At 53.7% G+C, this 19965-nt stretch overlaps 8 protein-coding genes across 8 annotated transcripts; 6 read left to right on the top strand and 2 right to left on the bottom strand.

The window, feature by feature from the left end:
* Positions 1-87: 87 nt before the first annotated feature.
* Positions 88-2316, bottom strand: J4E79_008817 (uncharacterized protein; the record flags this gene model as incomplete). The annotated part of the gene is made up of 3 exons (XM_049357670.1): positions 88-773; positions 1209-1854; positions 1909-2316. 3 exons carry the CDS (start codon positions 2314-2316, stop codon positions 88-90), a joined length of 1740 nt encoding a protein of 579 aa, XP_049207709.1.
* A 1631-nt stretch (positions 2317-3947) lies between these two features.
* On the top strand, positions 3948-5099 carry J4E79_008816 (uncharacterized protein; the record flags this gene model as incomplete). Its single annotated transcript, XM_049357669.1, has 3 exons — positions 3948-4065; positions 4118-4264; positions 4315-5099. 3 exons carry the CDS (start codon positions 3948-3950, stop codon positions 5097-5099), a joined length of 1050 nt encoding a protein of 349 aa, XP_049207708.1.
* Positions 5100-5788: 689 nt separating this feature from the next.
* J4E79_008815 (uncharacterized protein) lies at positions 5789-8245 on the bottom strand (the record flags this gene model as incomplete). Its single annotated transcript, XM_049357668.1, has 2 exons — positions 5789-8098; positions 8153-8245. 2 exons carry the CDS (start codon positions 8243-8245, stop codon positions 5789-5791), a joined length of 2403 nt encoding a protein of 800 aa, XP_049207707.1.
* Positions 8246-8732: 487 nt separating this feature from the next.
* PPH1 (Serine/threonine-protein phosphatase PP2A catalytic subunit) lies at positions 8733-9995 on the top strand (the record flags this gene model as incomplete). Its single annotated transcript, XM_049357667.1, has 6 exons — positions 8733-8894; positions 8962-9003; positions 9053-9158; positions 9211-9744; positions 9794-9866; positions 9923-9995. The coding sequence occupies 6 exons, from the start codon at positions 8733-8735 to the stop codon at positions 9993-9995; spliced, it is 990 nt and encodes a 329-aa protein (XP_049207706.1).
* A 658-nt stretch (positions 9996-10653) lies between these two features.
* On the top strand, positions 10654-11298 carry J4E79_008813 (uncharacterized protein; the record flags this gene model as incomplete). Its single annotated transcript, XM_049357666.1, has 3 exons — positions 10654-11026; positions 11080-11180; positions 11233-11298. 3 exons carry the CDS (start codon positions 10654-10656, stop codon positions 11296-11298), a joined length of 540 nt encoding a protein of 179 aa, XP_049207705.1.
* Positions 11299-11801: 503 nt separating this feature from the next.
* J4E79_008812 (uncharacterized protein) lies at positions 11802-14589 on the top strand (the record flags this gene model as incomplete). The annotated part of the gene is made up of 3 exons (XM_049357665.1): positions 11802-12128; positions 12185-14438; positions 14477-14589. 3 exons carry the CDS (start codon positions 11802-11804, stop codon positions 14587-14589), a joined length of 2694 nt encoding a protein of 897 aa, XP_049207704.1.
* Positions 14590-15141: 552 nt separating this feature from the next.
* J4E79_008811 (uncharacterized protein) lies at positions 15142-18599 on the top strand (the record flags this gene model as incomplete). Its single annotated transcript, XM_049357664.1, has 2 exons — positions 15142-15541; positions 15607-18599. 2 exons carry the CDS (start codon positions 15142-15144, stop codon positions 18597-18599), a joined length of 3393 nt encoding a protein of 1130 aa, XP_049207703.1.
* A 700-nt stretch (positions 18600-19299) lies between these two features.
* Positions 19300-19824, top strand: J4E79_008810 (uncharacterized protein; the record flags this gene model as incomplete). Its single annotated transcript, XM_049357663.1, has 1 exon — positions 19300-19824. One exon carries the CDS (start codon positions 19300-19302, stop codon positions 19822-19824), a length of 525 nt encoding a protein of 174 aa, XP_049207702.1.
* Positions 19825-19965: the final 141 nt, after the last annotated feature.

Here is a 19965-nt window from a genome sequence, read left to right as displayed (position 1 = left end):
AAGGGAAATACTAGACACCCTAGAGCCTACATTAAGATAAAAGCTTGCGAAGTTAGTAGCCTTACGGCGACGTAGGCTCCTAGGTGTTTAGTTTTTCTCTTGTATAGGGTGCTCCTTCAGTCCCGCATACGTACCACCTTTGACAATCTCCTTCGTCTCGCCCATAGTGCCAAAGCAGCAATGCTCCACCTTGCCCAAAGGTCCCTCCCTAGGATCATCCTCAAGGAGCACACCAAAGCGCAACTTCGTCTTCGCCAGCTCCTTCGGAAAAGGGTCTCCACCCAAACACGCCCCAACGCTCAAATGATCCAGCGTAGGATTACGGGTAGTAGCCATGATGCGAGAGAAGAGCACATCCGAAGCTACCCCGTTCATGTGGAGCGACCACGCGCCGACCAGGATGAAAGCGAAAGTGATCCCGATGACGATTGCGTAGCCGATCCAGAGTGATTGTTTGTAATACACGTATACCATCATGGTGCGTGACTTTGTGCAGGGCACTTCTTGAGCCTGGACCACGACTAGATTCGGGTCGTTGAGAAGAGTGATGAGTATGTCTTCGAAAAGGTCCTGTATCTCTGTCTTCAGATCCACCAACGGATACGAGGTGCTGCTGTTGATCAAACGTGTCTCAGACAAATCTGAGTAGGTGATGAGGATCTTTTGCTTTTCAATTTTACCACGCAGGAAGCGTCGTAGGAGTGAACCGAGAGTATGGAAGGAAGCCGTTACTTTGTATTCTTCGGCATTTTTCTGGGGCTCGATGGGATGGTCTATCAAGCTGTCAGCACAAATAGTAAGATGTCTTAGAACCGCGTTAGCAAAGTATAACAAGGGGGCTACATACTAGTAATAAGTTAGCAAGATATCTTGACAGCTATTCGTGGCGGCTACTTTACCCTCCGATGACTGGACGTAGGAATTCTCGTTCCCAGCGGGTTGCGAATTGTCTGGGGTTGTAGCTCATGTTGAAAGTATACTTGGTGTAATGCATGACGCATTTGAATATCTTGGGCTCTGCAGGGACGGACGTAATAAGTCAGTATATCCACGTCAACCAAGAACAAACCCAAACGGGCCTGCAGCCTACATCAACATGAAAACCTATAAGATAGGTGACCTGGCGTTGATGTAGGCTCTAGACCTGTTCAGGGTTTTTCTTGTATGAGGTGTATCTCTTACATGTGTTTCGCACAGCCAGAACTTACCATGTACGTTTCGCCATTTGGCCTTGTACTCCGGTTCCACATCTTGCGAGTACGGTTTGGAGGTATTGATAGCGTAACCGATCCAGAGGTTTGGTTCGTTCTCGAACACGCCTAGAGACCCTGTACCGTTCACTGGGTCTTGATACCCGTAATCACCTTGATCAACATCAGCAATATACACAAGGCTTCCATTTGGCGCCAGTTCAGACAACGCGAATGGCGCGTCAGATTCATCAGTATCGTCGATATCCTCGCATTGGTAGCCGGGTCCCACGAAGCTTATTGTGTATGTACAATTCCAGCCCGATCCGCAAAATACGGTAGAAGCGTTTTCGCGAGGCTGTGGCTTCTGCATGTACACGCTACTGAAGGCCAAGCGGCGCGCGTTCTTCGACGGCTGATCGTAGTAGTCGAAGAAGCTTCCCGTTGCTTCCTGATCTTCCTCGTCTCTTCGCTCCTCTGCGGCTGGCTCAGTGGTGTTATAGAAATTCAAGCTCTTTTGCCAGAACTTGCTCATGTCCCGAAAGTCGTATGTAGACTCCTGGGTGAAATTTAGGGTAGCTACAGAGCAACTGGCAGTATTGTTGAATGTTCTTAGCTCAGATGTTAGCGAGGCCGGGGACAGCACGGATGCAAGTGGTAGTAACTTGGGTAGGTCAGAATAAATCTTCTGTCTTCTGTGAAAGATTTGTAGGCTTACCCAGGTACAGGCGGCCATGAGTGTAGCAAGCTTGCCATTTCTGATCATCTCCCAGTTGAGGAAAAACTGCGTCGGATCTTCCGTTGCCGAAAACAGGCCATCAATACCATTGATCGTCATCGCCTTTCGTCGGAACGTATACCATATGCGCTGACGGTTGCACATGATAACGGTCCCGACTAGTGTGCTTTTCACGAAGAAGGCCAGGGCTGTACCATATCGGACCATCTTCAGTTGCTCAGTGGCCGGCTGCCCATTGAGATGCATGTAGAACAAGTGGTGACCCACTGCTGCCGCAAAGCCTGCCATGAACAATGCCACTATGAGAGCCGGTGTTGTCCAGTATATGTGCCATTGGACCAATTCGCCAGATCTCCTGTCGACGAGAGCTTGGGTATCCGCATCCATGGTCTTCTTATGATAAAGCGAGTTTAGAGTATACGTAGAATCTCTCGCTGAGCGTATGGAGTGGCCCGAGGTGCCGTGTTCTCCACGCACCGGCTCATACCGGCTGTCACCGTGTGGCAGGCCCAAGTAGGCTCCCGCCCGAAACCCACTCTTTGTACCCTCATCGTGAGACTGACCCAAGGATCGTGCGGGAGTAATGTGCGGCTCTAAACCATCCGATGATAGCCGTGAAAGATATGAGAGCTCGATAGGATCGGATTCTGCGCGGAAGGGATCGTAGGGTTCAGGACGTGATTCCGGTGAAACATCCCGTGAGGAATAAGCCGACTGAATCCCTCGAGAAGCCATCGTTATCGCAATGTTGTGAGTCTAGGAGGATACGATTTTGAGAGCATAGGATGATTGCGACGCGACCCAAGGTCATCAGGAAAACACCATAGTGCTAGCGTTCAGCGGGGTGTTGCACATGTAATACTGTGGGCGTATGCAGCGCGACAACAAGAGGAGGTCGACTGGAAGGCTCAATGAGTGCCGGTGCTGTCGCATGCAACTGTCTCAAGGACGATCGGGATGAAGAAAGCATCGTGCCCGGGACTGAGCCCCCACTTCTCCATCATCGCTCCCTAAGGTGTGGTCTATTCTGGGGAACCGAGATGAGGCGTAGGCGGCGCGCAACACAGGAAGGATTGCCTATTGGTAAACCATCGTCGCACTAAGCGCGACTGCAGGTGGCTGGCTGGAAGCTGGAGACACGTGGTAGCTGGGGATGTAGACCCGCCTCATACACGGGAAAAAAACCGAACAGGTCTGCGGGCTACATCACGACAAAAGCTTGCAACGTAGGTGACCTAACGGCAACGTAGGCTCCAGGGTGCTTTTTTTTGTCAGGTTGACGTGGACCAACGACCAGATCGCGCGTGCGGACGTGCTCACTCTTACAAAGTGTAAGTATGACAAAAGGAAGCTACGCAAGAGACATCTACCGCATTCGATGTTACAGCCTATATCGCCTATCATCTTTCCGCGTGTAGTATAGTGGGGTGCCTCCGAAAGATGAATCCCTTGGTAGAAGACAGTAGAAGACGGTGCGGGGCATGAGTAGGCGCGAAGCCACGCGACATCCTCGCGTTTCCCCATCGGACCCACTCCGCCTACCTGGAGCTTACAAATGCGGTTCCAGCGACCTTTGCCGACATCTGCCATGTTGCGCGCAGCCCCAGCCTCTAAACTGCACGTTTACCGAAGATCCGAGCAATTCCCGGCAAGGCAAGCAGAACATCGGTCAGCTATCCTGACAAACTCGTCTTCCAGACCGGCAGTCCGCCTTTGAAATCATGGCGATAATGCCGCCATTGGGTCTTTGCTGTGCGGCCAGACTGATCGCCCACACTCCAGGAAGCTAATGATCCATGATAGCCGCAGTTACAGGGGAGCTACAAGCTGTGACGTGAACGCGGGCTAGCTCTTGTTATTCTTGCGTCACTATTCGGACCTTCGACGACCCCACATGCACATGGCAGTACATAAGGAGCAGGCACCGTCATGGCAGAGACGTCATAAAGGTTCAAAGGTCTTTTGAAGCTCCTTCGAATTCTCCATAGCCAACACTCATACACATAATCAACTACAACATGGCACCATCAACGACAAAGGCATGGACCGTTCAAGGCCAGGATGGCTTTAACTCTCTCAAGTTCAATGAGCAGGCCAAGGTACCTGAGATAGGCGACAAGGACGTTCTAGTCAAGGGTGCGTAGAGCTCATCGAATAGCCTCCAGCAATAATACTGACCAATGGACAGTCCACGCCGCATCATTGAACTACCGCGACCTTATCATTCCCATGGGCAAATACCCCTTCCCGATGAAGGACAACACTGTGCCCGGCTCGGATGGCGCCGGCACTGTAGAATCGGTCGGCAAGCGCGTCACACGCTTCAAGCCTGGAGGTTCGTATCCCTATACAGACCAATGCATACAGCCTTCTAACATCATCCAGACAAGGTAGTCACCCTCTTCAACCAAGGTCACATCGCCGGCTCCCTAGACGCACAATCTCTCGGCACCGGTCTCGGAGGCGCCATCGACGGTACTCTGCGGGAGTACGGCGTCTTCGACGAAGCTGGTCTCGTTGCGGCTCCCTCCAACCTGAACATGCTCGAGGCCTCTACCCTCTCATGCGCCGCCCTCACAGCTTGGAACGCCCTGTACGGTCTGGAGTCACGCGCTCTCAAGCCTGGTGACACAGTCCTCACACAAGGCACCGGTGGTGTATCCATCTTTGCTTTGCAATTCGCAAAGGCAGCTGGCGCCCGCGTCATTGCGACAACCAGTTCCGCACAAAAGGCCGACCTCTTGAAGAAGTATGGTGCCGACCACGTCATCAACTACAAGGAGACGACCAATTGGGGTGAGGAAGCCGCGAAGCTCACTCCCAACGGCGCTGGCGTACAGCACGTTGTCGAGGTTGGCGGTCCGACCACGATGGCGCAGTCTCTTAAGGCCATTGCCATCGACGGCGTCATCTCCATTATCGGTTTCATTGGCGGCGGCGGAAAGGACCAGCCTACGTTCCTCGACTGCCTTAACAACATCTGCACTGTGCGTGGTGTATTGGTCGGTTCAAGACTGCAGATGGAGGATATGTGCAAGGCAATTGAGGCAAATGACCTGCACCCCATTGTTGACGAGAAGGTGTTTGAGCTCAAGGACCTCAAGGATGCCTACCAATACATGTGGGACCAGAAGCACTTTGGTAAGCTCACTGTCAAGGTTGCATCATAGAGCATGCGACATGGAGTATATAGTACAGTCTAATTTACTGTAAACACTACGCTATGCTATAACACAATTGTGCCTCTCGCTGGCTAACCAGAACCTGCCCGTCCCCCCGGCGAGACCAACTCGAACCCCCGAAGGGGTGAGTCAAGGTCTCAAACCAGGAGGACTAAGGCAAGAGTAAAGAACTAGCTACAAGAAAGAAAATACAAGAGCCTCTCGCTGATGACCAGACGAGCGTACCACGTGCCCTACTAAGAAAAGAAATTGAGCCTCTCGCTGTATAAACAGACGAGTGTACCACGTGCTCCGCAAGAAAAGAAACTGAGCCTCTCGCTGTATAAACAGACGAGCGTACCACGTGCTCTGCAAAAAAAAAAAAGACCCCGAGGCAACTACCAAGGTACAAACGAGAACAAAGCGCTCGCCAAACAGACCTCTGGACAACTACCAGGGTACCAAAAACAAAACTCCAACTATGCAAAAACTCAAGCCTCTATGGGCGGTGGGGGGTATCATGGGGTATCCGGGTCGTAATGTAACCGTCGTGAAAAACCTCGTAAGCGACCGAACTCCATGCTGTGCGCCAAAAAACAATGCGAAAAGATGAAATCGCCGACCCATGTAATGCAAATTGAAAACAGAATTCGTGTGTACGAATGGAAAATGGAGAATGGAGAATGGAAGAGTTGTACTCATTCCAGCTCAGTGGTAGGACGGCCGGCCAGCAGAGTGGTTGCGATACGCTTGCGTGCATCGTCCATGCCGTCGGTAGAAAGGACACGAGTGGGAGCGTCGCCGCGGATGAGGGTCAGAGCGTTCAGGAGAGTGAAGACACCGCAATCGCTTCCGTTCTTCTGTTGCTCACTCCTCTGGCCAGTTTCTTTGTTCCACTCCGAAGGAACCCAGTATTCACCGAGCTCCTGCTCGAGGTATTTGACGAGCTTGTCGATGTATGTTTGTCCGTCAAGACCCATAGAGTCAAAGTACTCAATAGTGCGTTCCCTGGGATAAACCGCGAGCAGACGCCAGTGACCTCTGTCGCAGATAGGATAGAGGAGAAGGTCGGCGTCGAGGTACTGCTTGCCTTTCAGCTGAAACCTGTTGGTCCAGCGAGAAGTATCGGCAGTCTGGTACCAGAATGACGAAAAGGCGTGAAGGGGCGGTGCAGGACCGTTGCGCTGGTGAGTGAAGCCCATTTCCTTCTTCTTTGCAGCGATGAGAATAGAAAGATACTCGTTGACGATGCTGTCGTTCAACCATGCCCTGGGGTCACCGTTGAAGACGCGAGGCAACAGAGTCGCAAAGTCTCGAGCGTATAGCTTGTCGTGAATAACGAACTGGTCTGGCTTGCGGCCGTATTTGGTCTTGGCTGCGGCGTCTTGCAGTGCAGCTTCTTCCTCGGGAGTGAGCGGCGCAACAAGTGGCTTCTGTGGCGGTGGAGGAGGCGGTGCCAAGGCAAGCTTCCTCTGCATTTCCCGCTGAAGGTCTTCGAGGAGTTCCAGCGAGAACTCGCACTCCAGGAGCGATTCATCGGGTGCGTCGAAAGCGTCAACGGAGACACCGCGCCAGCCGCCATTTTGCGCAGGAGAATCAAGAAGGGTTATCTGCGGGCTGCTGTCTGCTGACGAGCGAGAAGATGATGACGCCTGGCTGGCATTTGATGCGCCGCCATCGTTGTTCTGGAACACATTGTGGTATTCCCTGATCGGACTTGAAGTAATCGTCTCTAGCGTGGAGTCGAGCATCTCGCTGACTTTCGTGTCGACGTAGAAGGGCTTGCATTTAGCATCCTTTTCCCATCGCACTCCCTTCGCTCGCGGCGGAGACGGCGCATCAACGAGGAATGATAAGTCGTTGGCGTATTCGACTTCAGAGGTTTCAGTGACCTCAGGGAGAAAGGACAAGTCGTTGGCGTACTCGAAATCGGGGACGGCAGCTTCGGTTTCAGTCTTTGGTTGTGATGGAGATGTTGATGACCAAGCATTCGTGGAGTGGAAGGGGTTCTGGTTGAATGACTCGGCGAAACTGTTCTTAGCTTGCTCGGTATCGGCGAAACCTTCCTCCGTAGACTCGAGCGCGGCATTGAGGCTTGCGATGCGCTTGCGTTCCCTGTACATCTGTGCCTTGACCAGTTGGCGTCGCAGAGGTGTGACCGTAGGCAGGTTGGAAGTGCGCTTGCCATTGGGGGCTGGGCTTGCGGATGCTTGCGATGAGGAGAGTGCTTGCGCCGACGGTGACGTAAGACCTGAAGAGGCATGGGCAGTTGAAGCATTGCGGAGCTCAGAGATCCAGGCCGGGTTGGCATTGTCGTAGGCAGGCGAGTCATAGTGGTATAGTGGGGATGACAAGACCTGGCTTGCGGGCGAGGCAACCGCGGGTGAGGCGACCTGAGGGCTGTTCCAGAATATTGTCATGGGAGAGCCGGTCTGGGGGTCGCGCGGCGGGGTTGAAGTGAAGACATCCTCGAAAGAGAAGTCTACACTGACCTCAAGGTCCTCGTCGTCTTCCAGGCTGACGTTGCTGCCCTCGTCGAGAGATACATCTCTATTGTATGCTCCCGGCACGATTTCCTCGAATTCTTGTGTATGTGCTGATGACGTATATTGAATTGGCGGAACGCGGAATTGGTTGGGGCTTAGCTCTGACGCGCGCGCCTGCCTTTGGTGTTCGCGACGCGCCTGGTTCGCGCGCGCGCGCACTGAAGGCGACGGTGTCGCGCATTCCTCGTCTGCCAGACCTGCGGAGATGAAGCGCTTCTTGTTGGAGCCGGTGGCGGAGATGATGGGGATCGCCTTGATAGTCTCGCGGCGGAGATAGCGGTTGGCGAGGCGTGCGGGGAGTGAGAGCAGGTTGGCAACGCTCACGGTCGCAGCCCACTTGCCGAGCGTAGTGAAGAGAGAAGCGCGCGGAGGTATGACTTCCTCGGCGGCAATGAGGTGATCTTGTGGCCATCCGCCTGGGATACGCAGATGTGATATTGAGGAAGGGGTGTGTTGCTGCGCCTGCCGTTGTTGTCAGCTCGCGTCGCGTCAGTATAGGCAGCGACGACTACTCACCTGCAGTTGGGGAGCGCCGAAGCCATTGGCAGCGACTAGCATATCCGCAGACGCGCTGGAGAGGTAGGCGCTATAAGCGCGCTTGTTAGACATTGTTGGTATTGCTTGTCGCGGTGGTGGGTGCGATGGGCAGTAGTGACAACAATGTGGTGGAAGTGGTGTAGAGTGGAGAAGGGACGAGGGTCGCGGCTGCTGCACAAAGCTGCCCGCAGTAGCGGCCGCGCACGGACCCGCGGCTAACGGTTCGCGCTAAATCGCCTGAGGCTCTTGGTGCCCGGCGCGGAGAAACAATCCACCATTACGGCCTGCTTCCAAGGTAGTATGTGCCTGCAGTGCGTGGTCGTGCCTCTCCCCATATTCCTGTCATAGATCCTGCTGCCGCCGTCGACATCGCCTTGCACGCCACACACAGTCTCCGACCCCAACGCCCTCCGGATTGCAAGTCGCTACCACCCACCGCCTCTACTCGTGTCTGCTGCACGTCATTGGTCGAGTTTGAAAGGGCAAGAACCCCTCGACAGCTCTACATCACAACAACCGATCGACCCCCCACCTACATCGATCCCGCCGCCCCGCAACCATGGATACCAATATGGAGGACGTCAAGATGCCAGAGCCCATGCAGCTGTCGTCTGCCCCCACGACTGAGCCGACCACAATCCCCACGCTGGACGGCTGGATTGAGAGTCTGATGAGCTGCAAGCAGCTGGCCGAGAGCGACGTGCAGAGACTATGCGACAAGGTATGCGACATCCGCCTGGCGCACAATGTCATCGGGAATGCCTTTTCTGACAAGCATCGTGTTACAGGCCCGCGAGGTACTTCAGGACGAGTCCAATGTACAGCCAGTGGTACGTACCCTTTTTGCCGCGCCTGCGACATCTGCTCACCGTCGCATAGAAATGCCCCGTCACTGTCTGCGGTGATATACACGGCCAGTTCCACGACTTGATGGAGTTGTTCAAGATCGGTGGCCCCAACCCGGACACCAACTACCTCTTCATGGGTGCGTCTCGCCTGCCTCAACCCTACCCGCTCATACTGACTGACATGCACAGGCGACTATGTCGACAGAGGCTACTTCTCCGTCGAGACCGTCACCCTCTTAGTCGCACTCAAGATTCGATACCCCCAGCGCATCACCATTCTCCGTGGCAACCACGAGTCCCGCCAGATCACCCAAGTCTACGGCTTCTACGACGAGTGTCTCCGCAAGTACGGCAATGCCAACGTCTGGAAATACTTCACAGATCTATTCGACTACCTGCCGCTTACCGCCCTGATCGACAACCAGATCTTCTGTCTGCACGGTGGTCTCTCTCCTAGCATCGACACCCTTGACAACATCAGGGCGCTCGACCGCATACAAGAGGTGCCCCACGAAGGACCAATGTGCGACCTGCTTTGGTCCGACCCAGACGACAGGTGCGGCTGGGGAATCTCACCCCGTGGTGCAGGATACACCTTCGGTCAAGACATCTCAGAGGCCTTCAACCACAACAACGGCTTGACGCTGGTGGCACGTGCTCATCAGCTAGTCATGGAGGGGTATAATTGGTCGCAAGACAGGAATGTCGTTACCATATTCTCGGGTATGTCTCTTAAGTTTCCGTCGCCGATAATCCGACTGACCTTGTACAGCACCGAACTACTGCTACAGATGCGGTAACCAGGCCGCTATCATGGAGATCGACGAGCATCTAAAGTATACCTTGTAAGTTCCTCCTCCCCTTTCACCATGCTCTTTCCAACCTCTAACACTCGCCCCAGCTTGCAATTCGACCCTTGCCCACGCGCTGGCGAGCCTATGGTGTCGCGAAGGACCCCGGATTACTTCCTCTAAGCGGACCCTTCCTCTTGGCTCCCACCGCTATCTCAGCACAGCGTCACATTTGGAAGTCATCACTGAATACACTGTGTACGATTGCATTCCTGGTCACCCAAGCCGTCATGAGAAGTGACGGGAGACGCGTGGCAACGACATGCTCGCTTGAAATGAGGCTCTCATTGTCTACAAGGCCCCAAGAAGCCGTACTAGAGACACGTGGGAATGTTGCAATAGGTGGTGATGTAGCTAGTGCGAGACTGATAATGGTAGAGAGTTGACGTAGAGCTCCTTACTCCCGTATGTGCTTTGGTGAATATGTATGTTGTTCGTGATGCATTCCCGCGCATGGGCAATCATCTTTGACACCCAATCTATGTCCTCAATCCATCGCCATACCTTCTTTTGGACCATCAGGTGGCAACAAATTACGTGTTGTATTGGGCGACTACCGTGATACTGTCTTTTGAGGCATGTACATTATTGTCTCGCATTGAATTGTTACTATCAGCACTGCATATGCATTGATACGAAAAAAAAGTCATTCTCGGATGGTGCGCTGTCTGTATCGCTGGATGGCCTTCAACTAGCATCCTAGCTGAGTCAGCCACCATCTTGCATCTCGAACTTTTGTCCAGTACCAACATCTCGAGCCACACCACAGCGCCCGCCCATAATGCCTCTCACACTTTTCCGACGCCTTGCGCGACCCTCGATCCTCTCCGCAGTCCCTTTCGCTCCGGCGCGATCAATACGGCCATCATTCGCCGCCTCCGCCTTCCAGAACAGTACCCCGGCCTTCGCAGCCCGCCCAACACCGTCGTTGCGCGCACACAAATGCACATTAATACAAGTCCTGCGACAGGGGAGGATAGCGCGGAAGGCGCGTAAACTGCGATCGCCACAATTGAAGGATAGGCCGGAGCTGAAGGGCGTGTGTCTGAAAGTGGGAACGACGAAGCCGAAGAAGCCCAACTCGGGCGAGCGAAAGATTGCGAGGGTCAGACTGAGTACGGGCAAGGTTATCACAGCGTATATTCCAGGAGAAGGTATGGCAAACACATGGGAGTGGTGAGCTATAGGGAGACTGACCGGTACACAGGTCACAATGTACAGCAGCATTCAGTTGTCATGGTACGAGGCGGACGAGCGCAAGATTGCCCTGGTGTGAAGTACCATTTGGTTCGAGGAGCACTGGATCTGGTAAGTCTCACGAGCACAAAGATCATGGGAAGACATGGCTAACACTCTGCAGGGTGGTGTCGGTAGCAGAATCACCTCACGGTCAAAGTACGGAACGAAGAAGCCCAAGACGGCATAGATGGACAGTGCGGTGGAGTGTATACATATAATTGTACCATACGCTAGCATCATGGGCGTTGAAATATGACGGACGTGGAAATGCATCATCGGACAACTCAAGTATGCCTGGTTTAAAGATATGGGCGCACCGTAGACATTCGTCATGGCATGTTTGACACTTGTGCAATTGTTGAATAGCAGTCGTGATCCATCTGAGAAATCGTGTACCACTGGGGTGTGGCGCACGTCAATATACCTCGGAGGTTTACCTATGCAGCTGCCCAGGTGCAGCCCGACGGCTCGGAGGTCGCGTCATTCCAAGGATTCCACGGTCGACTTCCGCACCAAGTCCACAGCACCCTTACATCGTCGCGCAAGCTCAAGACGCTTGACCCAACTATCGCTGTGAACTGCATCTGTCTTCACAGTCGCCATGTATCTGCTTCAATAATTACTGGATTTAATCAACCCTTCGAGTAGTTCTGCCTGCCGACCTATCCTCGGATATCCGCAACCGCCGCAATGCAGACGCCAGGCGCGTCTGCCAACGCGACATCCTTCTTGCCGTCGCCAGCAGACTTGCTCATGGCATTACCGCGCCTCTTCTCCAAGGCTAGTGCTCTCGGCGACATGATGCGCTCGGGTGGAAGCGTTATCGCGGAACCTACGGCCAATATGACAAACAGCACTATGACGACTACAGGCGCGGGATTTGTACAGGAATCCATCGCTGCAGCAGCTTCTGCGATTTCGACCGAGGGCGAGATGACTGTGTGGCAAGCTTTGAGGAACGTAGCCGCCTGGTTCAGCTACATCACCTCCAAATGGGCCGTCGCAACATTCGCCCTGGTGAGCATCTGCTCCCATGACTACGACTACTACCTTTTGCTGATTTGACGTCGCAGGCAATCGTGCTTAACAGAACCCACTTCTACGCCAACAGCCGCGTTCCACTTTCCTTCGACCGCCTCTACCTCCGTTTCGCCCTCTACATCATGCCCTTGATCCTCTTCCTCTATCAGACGCAGAACACTCTACGGGCGATACGCTGTCAAACCTCCCCCGGTTGGTCAGAGATGCAGTACGGAGCGGATGGTAGGCAGCTGGATACAGACTTCGGTGGCGAAGGCGGCTTTCTATGGCAGGTCACGTCAAAGATACTCTTCTGGGAGACCACAGAGAGCTCATGTCGAGCTGCGAATATGTTGCCCATCGGTCCGGCGACCACGCGGCCTTCTGGATCGCTATCGCTTCTATGGCCCATGTTTGTGACCCTTGGATTTGGCCAGTTCGTCGATACCTTGGCTTGCGCCCTGCAAGGAAGACGCCCGATTCAGGAAGTCGGTATGACCGTCTTCGAACATTCGCTCGCATTTGCAGAAGCTGAGGCTGTCGTTACGAAGCCGCTAGCGGTCGATTCCGTACGCTTCTTCAAACCGAAGTCTGTCTTCACTCCAGATGGCACATCCTTCACGATTCCGAGGTCGAAGCTCTCCAAGATCGCCAATGTACCACCAGAAGTGCTGTTGATTTCCCTCATCTCTAGTTTCAGCCACTTCATGAGCAACTTGTTGGCGATCGCTGGAGTGCGCTCCAGATGGCGACTCGTCACGACAACAATCTGCGGACTTGCCTACATGTCAGCTTTCGCATGGAGCTGTGTTCGTCTGGCAACCATGGTCACTGATCCAGACCACTATGTGGGAATCTTGAGATTTCCTACTGTATGCATAATTGGATTCATCCCACACTTGCTGATACTTGTGGGTATCGCGATATGCGCACTAATCTACCTGCTGGCCTTCATCATCACCGTACTTTCTCCACCTGCAGGACACGCCGACAACTTGTCTCTGAGGGAGAGATTTGCATCCGCCTACGGCAATCTTCATGCCAACATTCATCTTTCTTCGATTACGCCTTTGACTATTAATTGGCACGAAGACTTCTATACTACTATACTCAAGGTAGGCTACGTCATTTTGACATCCGCCAGTGAAGCCGTGTTTCTCAACGAAGGGACTAAGGTCAATGTGCACCCAATGACCTGGCTCGAAAAGCAGAGACTGCAGGAACTGCTTGCTCGGCGAAGAAGAACACGAGAGATGATCACCGACATCCCGTCCGAGCTCAGGAACGACACATTCGCGCAAGGCATCGAGGTAGTTGACGAACTCAACGATGTCAGAACGGATACATCACTGTCAGGTTATGCAAAAGAACGTAAAACGCGAGGAGTACAGGCATCCGCTGAACCAGCCATTGGACAGAATGATCCTGCGATTCAACAACGTAGTCGCTACTTGCAGACCTACCAGTTCTTCTTCCGTATATCAAAGTTGATTATACTTAGTCTCGCAAGGATCACGGACTGGGCGTTAACTAAAATCTCGATTAGCTATCGACCAAGATGGCTCCAACGCGCTGTTGGGTTCCACGCTGATCATGTTGATAAGATGTATGCTCCGCGACACCCCGATCAAGCGTTGGCAAGAGAGTCATGGCTTACCACAGATGACCGGTCTCGAATCCGCCAGGACCGGAATTTTGACGTCGAAGTCTTTGCGAAAGAGAGGCTTCGACAGAGTGGGTTCTATTCGGGACCCAACGGGGCAGATTCTGAAGAACGTCTTGACGACTACCTGTACTCCTGGTGGCGCAACGGTAGCCTATGGAATGACGTTGACAACACCAGAGACTATGTTGATTCGCAAGATGATGACACGACTAGTGTAGTATCATTTGCTACCACAACAGACAACGACGAGTGGTCAGACATGGACGACGGTCAAAGAACACCTACGCGTGCGACTTACCAGAGAAGTCGGGAAGCAACACCCATTCCTGACGACGCAATGGACTTCTCGAGACTGTCTCAACTTCTGGATCCGAAATCTAGTGAGGATCGTGAAGAAGCCAAGCTGCTGTCTCGCCACCTCCAGAGCTCCAATATCATGACACGCTCGCAGTACCGCAAAGCTCTTGAGCGCGAAGAGGCGAAGATCCTCACAACATCACGCTACAAGATGAGCGGTGGCGGCGTCAACATGTCGCCCGAAGAAGAAGAGCAACTTCTGGAAGATCTTATTCTCAGTCGTCGGAGCGCACCAGCGCCACAAGGCGCAAGTACAGCTGGAAGCTGGGACTCGGGTGCAGAAGGTATGGGCTCAGAAGGACCGCAATGTGTAGTTTGCCAGATGTCGCCAAGGACAGTACTGGTGTGGCCATGTGGGTGCTTGAGCCTGTGCGACGACTGTCGGGTGGGGTTGGCTTCGAAGAACTATACGGCATGTGTATGTTGCAGGACTAATGTGGCTGCATACTCGCGTCTTTTCGTTCCTTGAAAATCTAGGGGTCTGCATAGGGCCGGCGTTGAACGTTTGTTTGCATGATCCTGTACATGATAGCACATTATACAGGAATCGATCGGAAAGATTTACTTCATAGGAGTCTACATTAGCATCAATTGATGGGGATATCGCGAAGTTTCACTTTTGTACTAAAGTAGACGGCAGTGCACCTGTTGCTTCGGAACTTATCGGAACGAGGCCGGCCACATTCAGGTACTTAGGCCGTACCTAGGTAGTGGTGACGTTTCCACACGCCATGTGATAGCCGGCCCACTGCTGCAAACTGTTAGTATCATTTGTTACCCCCACGTTCGTAGTTCTAAGTGGCGATCGTCATATCGATCACCGCCGACTTGGCAACGCAAACCGAGTCATCAACTGCACCCCCCGAACTCCCTTCCACTCCAACGTTACCAAACTACCCAGATTTCGCCCACGCCTCCATCCTCTGACTGAGCATTTCCAACGAGCTCGGTCGATTGCCCTCACCCAAGAACCAGACCCAAAATTTTATGCAGCCAGAGCCCATCAACGCATCACAAAACGTTTCGTACCAGCAAACCTCTTTCGACACCGCCACCACCTCCCAGCATGGACAGCGCCGCAGCCTTGACTTCCAGGTCTCTCTGCAGCCTCACTCGGGTGAGCTGCGGGGAGAGTCTGGGCCACAACCCCGCGGGTTCGCACGCGATGCGACGCGTTCAGAGGCCGAGAGTACAGTCGGGACCGTGGAAACAGATGGACTGAAGCGCGTCGCGTCTCCCTCGCCCCCTCCGAGGGACAGGATCACCGAATACGAGAATGCGCTGAAGTCTTCACCGCGAAAGCCTGCTGACGGGCCCCTCTTCGAGATCGTCAAGAGCAACAAGAAGCCCAGCGATAAGAGCTCTCCTATCGCGAATCTGCCTAATGGTGTGTACAATTGTTTCAAGAACGGGCGGAACGTGAATGCACGAATAAGGGCTGACGATGCGTAGAGGTTCTGATCCATGCTATCGCCCACCTGTCACCAAACGATCTCGCCGCCGTATCCCTAGTCTCTCGCCGCTTCCATGATGTAGTCACTACCCCACACGCCTGGCAGGTGGCATTCGGTCGCTACTTCCCTGGCCCACACTCACTCGAAGATGCCGCCTTTCGTTCAGCCCTTGAGGGCAGTGGCTCAGTCGTGCGATCAGAGAAGAGACGCTTCACCAGGCTCACTGCGCTGGCATCGTGGAGAAGCGAGTACATTCTACGCACGAGACTATTGCGGTCTTTGGTCAGGGGCAAGCCTGTACAGGTACCTGCGACACCGTCCCGCGCATCTCAGATGCAGACCATCACCCCGATGATTACCTACGATGCAAAAACGTATACTATCATCAACCACTTGCAGGCCACGTTCGGAACCGGTTTGAACAGGAAGATGCCGCGCTTCATCCATGGTGCAGACGATATCGGCATGGTGACTAGCAGCGATCCGATGACTGGCAAAGTGGATCCTTGGGGACAGAGCGACCCTCACTTCTATGGCCAATTCTCAGAACGCTTTCCGGGCACCGCAGAGTGGGGTCTGGGCTCAGGAGAGGTCGTCGGGCGACCCAATGTTATGGACATATCGCAGCCATACGGCATGATCTATGGCCAGGGCTGTCCCGAGGGCTCGTGTTATTACCGCTCGCTCGAGGAGATGCGTGGTCGATTCATAGCTGAACCCACCGACTTTGCTATGCCTGAAGTTGGTATACCAAAGCTAGGCATCGACGGCGGTGCTATCTGCAGCGTTTGGATCGCCAAGTCAAACACGATCCCGACGCTTTCGGATGGCTTGATTGGTATGATGATGGGATCTGCAGCTGGCGTCGTCAGTGCCTGTAGCATCGGTACAGATGGTCTTCGCTCCTCCCGTGTACAGCGTGGGGAGCTGACTGCGCGCTGGGTTCTCAGCCCAGGAGTACCTATCATTGCCATCGCCGTCGACGAACAATACTCAACCAAGCGCTATGCTCAGAACCGCATTTGGGCGGTCGCTCTGAATGCCCTTGGCGAGATCTTCTATCTCACCAAATTTCCAACTCGCAGCCAGGCCACGAAAGGCGACATTGAGCACTACTCCGAGTATCTGGGTTGGCTCACTGGCCGCACCGTCTATTGGAACTTGGTGGAGCCCAGCCGACGTACTGCGAGGCCTGACCCGTACAGCGATGCCGATGTCGACGGTAGTTATTCGCCGCGAACCTCATGGGATGGCATGTGCTTAAGCAAGGATCAGATCATCGCCGAAACAAGGGAGATCCAAGATTATCTTCGCAAACAGCCAAAACATTTCCGAAAAGCATGCCTTGGATGGGATATGCGACGAACGCTCGAGGTTGATTTTGCTGGAGACGACGGAAATCATGCTGGGGAATCCGTAGTGGTCTTCGAATGCGGGCTTGAAGAGGGAGACGTCGCCGATGTTAAACGCTTCACCCGATGTAAGATTGACGAAAAGGACAAGAGTACGAACATCTCAAGTCGCGTTTTCACGCCTCAGGCTGCGCAAGCTTCCTCTTTATTCGGCGGTCCTGGCGCGGATTCTACAAAGGTTCCTCGTGGTCGCAGCTCTTCATATATCTCGGGCACAAGTTCACCGGAACGAGCCGCTCTGTTCGAAGAATGGAGGTGCTCAAAGTTGACTTTCGGCGGGTTCAAGAGCACTCAGCTGACTACAACTGCTTTGGACGTCTCTATCTTCGCCACTTTGACCTTGTTTGAGGATCCTGCGCTTGGTTTCTCGACTGCCTCGACTGCGTCCTCGCCTTACTCTTCTCCGATGTCTGTTGCAAGCCAGCCGGCCTCTCCCTCTGACATTCCTGGACAGCGCGCAAGGTTCCTCGCTGCTGGTACCAAGTCTGGCGTAGTGCTGCTTTGGGACGTCCGGGCGCCTACGTCGCGCTCGTCGGAGTACACAAACAACATTGAGCCTGTTCGTATCATCTACACCGACTCTCCAGAAATATCCTGCGTGGCTGTTACCTCACTCTATCTCGTAGCAGGTGGAAACGACGGCTTGGTACAGGCATGGGATCCGCTGGCTTCGAGCATGTCGCCCATAACAACGCTTCACTCCCGACATGCGTCGCGTGCTCGTAGACAGCTTGTGCAGGCTCAAGCTTCCGTTCAAGGAGTCGGCATCAACATGTTTGCTGCTGGTGCCGTATGCCTGGATCCTGATCCGACCGTCTTGCGCGGTGCAGTGTCTCTTGGCAATCAGCTTCGATTCTGGAGTTACAGCTCTTCTGCAGCCGATCAGTATAGAAGCAGTAAACGCAGGTTGCGAAGAGCCGAGCGTGGAAGTAACAATACCACAGAGCGCTTCGCCGGTACAGGCAGAGTCAACCTGAAGAACTACATTGCCAACGAACAGTTCGAGTTGGAGCGTGATAGACAAGAGCGTCACAAGCAGGCCGAACGTTTGGCAGGCCGTTTTGGCACGGAGTTACTAAGTGAGGAGGAGGCTCTAGCATACGCTGCAATGCTTTCACAAGAGGCTGCTGAGGCAGACGAACTACGTCGCATCGAGCGCGAGAGCAGTGCCCTTAAGAGCGAGCCTGTAACGCCAGAGGCGAGCATTCAAGGCCAACCTTCATCGCCCGATACCAAGGATGACGACGAACTGGATGCCGACATCGCCGAAGCCATCCGTCTTTCTCTCAACGATAGCTCCGGAGCTGGCAGCTATGAACCCGCCTCCACGCCTCCTTCTGCGTTTGAGATTCCGATCAAGTATGCCAAGAGCAAGAAGTCTCCGCCATCCCGCTCCCAAAAGAGCACGCCCAGGAAGGGCAAGGCCGCTGCTGGATCAAGTAACGAGAGCGAGATGTCAGATTTGGAGTTTGCTATGCAACTGAGTCTTGCTGAAGAGCAGAGTCGGAAGGATGCTGAGGATGCGTTTCCACCACTCAGTCCAGCAGCTGGCAGTAAGGGTAAGGGCAGGATGTGGTAATTTGGTCGGCTGACTGTTCAGCTTGTTTTGGGCGTCTTTGTTATTCACCTTTCTCTTCAGCGGCCCCACGCTTAATACATTTGGACTCTCACGTTTGTTCGATTCTTCGTACGGTACACCGATAGTCAATATTGCCTCGGATGCACCGTTGCACCCTGATCTTTCCGGTCGGGTTTCTGTATTGGGAGGGCGGGAGCTTCTTGTACCTTGCGCAAGATGAGAGCTTAGTTATAGGCCACTTCTAATAGCTTGTTGCTTTCGCTGTCGAAATTCAAACCTAGGTCTATTTTGACATCCGCTCATGATCGGTACGACTGGACTTATTGGCACTTGACCGGTTCTTCATGGCTGGCACTTAATGCGGTTAGCTTGGAGGCCTTACCGCCCAGACCCCTGACACTTCCAGGCTCCAACCAGGTTGTGTTCCTGTCTCAGACAACAGCAAGTATAGAGTAGTGTCGGATAATTTTGTTCAAAAGAGTTGGGAACGCGCGATATAATCTCAAACTCGACGCCAACCTGCAGTAGAAAGAGCGCTTGGCGACCACGTCTCTTCGTAAAGTTTCATCAGCAACCTTCATCGGCATTCGAAAGGCTACGAGGGCAGCTTGTGAGACGTTGCGGTCCAGAATTCGATACCCACAGCAACTAGAGAAGAAAGTCGCAAAGGCGTGAAGGCTTACTCCCCGTCAACAGCAGCATGGCGGGTCTCTCCATTACATCAGCCCTACTTTCCCCTATCAACAAGCTCCGCGGGAAATCGAATCCATACCAGAAAAAATACACTACCCCTAAAACCCCGGCCCCAAACAGTGAATTCCTAGCCGAAGCACGTCAAGCAGCTGGCCGTGACCCCGTGACCGGAACCCAACAGCACACACATCCAGAGCCCACGAGCACCGACCTCCTAGCCGAAGCGCGTGAGGCAGCTGGCCGCAACCCCGTAACCGGCCGCCCACAGCCCATTGTCACAGGCAAGAAAGCAAAGAAGCAGAAATTGTCGTTGGAACAACAGCAACAGGCGGCTGAAGAACAGAAAGCCGCGTTCCTTGCTTGGGCGGCAAGACATCCACAGGAGGGTGGGCGGCCGTATGAGAGCTACGAGGCTTTTGTGCAGGAGATGGTGGCGAAGCGGACGGGGAGTTTGGAGCAGCGAACCGGTGCGGGATATTATGCGCCGGAGAGGAGTGTGGGGGAGTATTACTCGGGTGGGGTGAGGGATTAGGTTGTTGGTGTGCGATTGGGTTTGTGGTGTTTGTACTGATGAGTTATGGCATGTGGTTTCCTTGTTCTGGCGAATGATTTGTAGTTGTGCATGGAAAGAGCTTTTTGGGCAGGTGCAGGTGGGGATGTCTGCAGCTGAGAG

The sequence above is a fragment of the Alternaria viburni genome, assembly GCF_023758015.1.
Source record: "Alternaria viburni strain BMP 2772 chromosome Unknown scaffold_22, whole genome shotgun sequence".
NCBI lineage: Eukaryota > Fungi > Ascomycota > Dothideomycetes > Pleosporales > Pleosporaceae > Alternaria > Alternaria viburni.
This window is presented reverse-complemented; position numbering and strand designations above follow the sequence as displayed.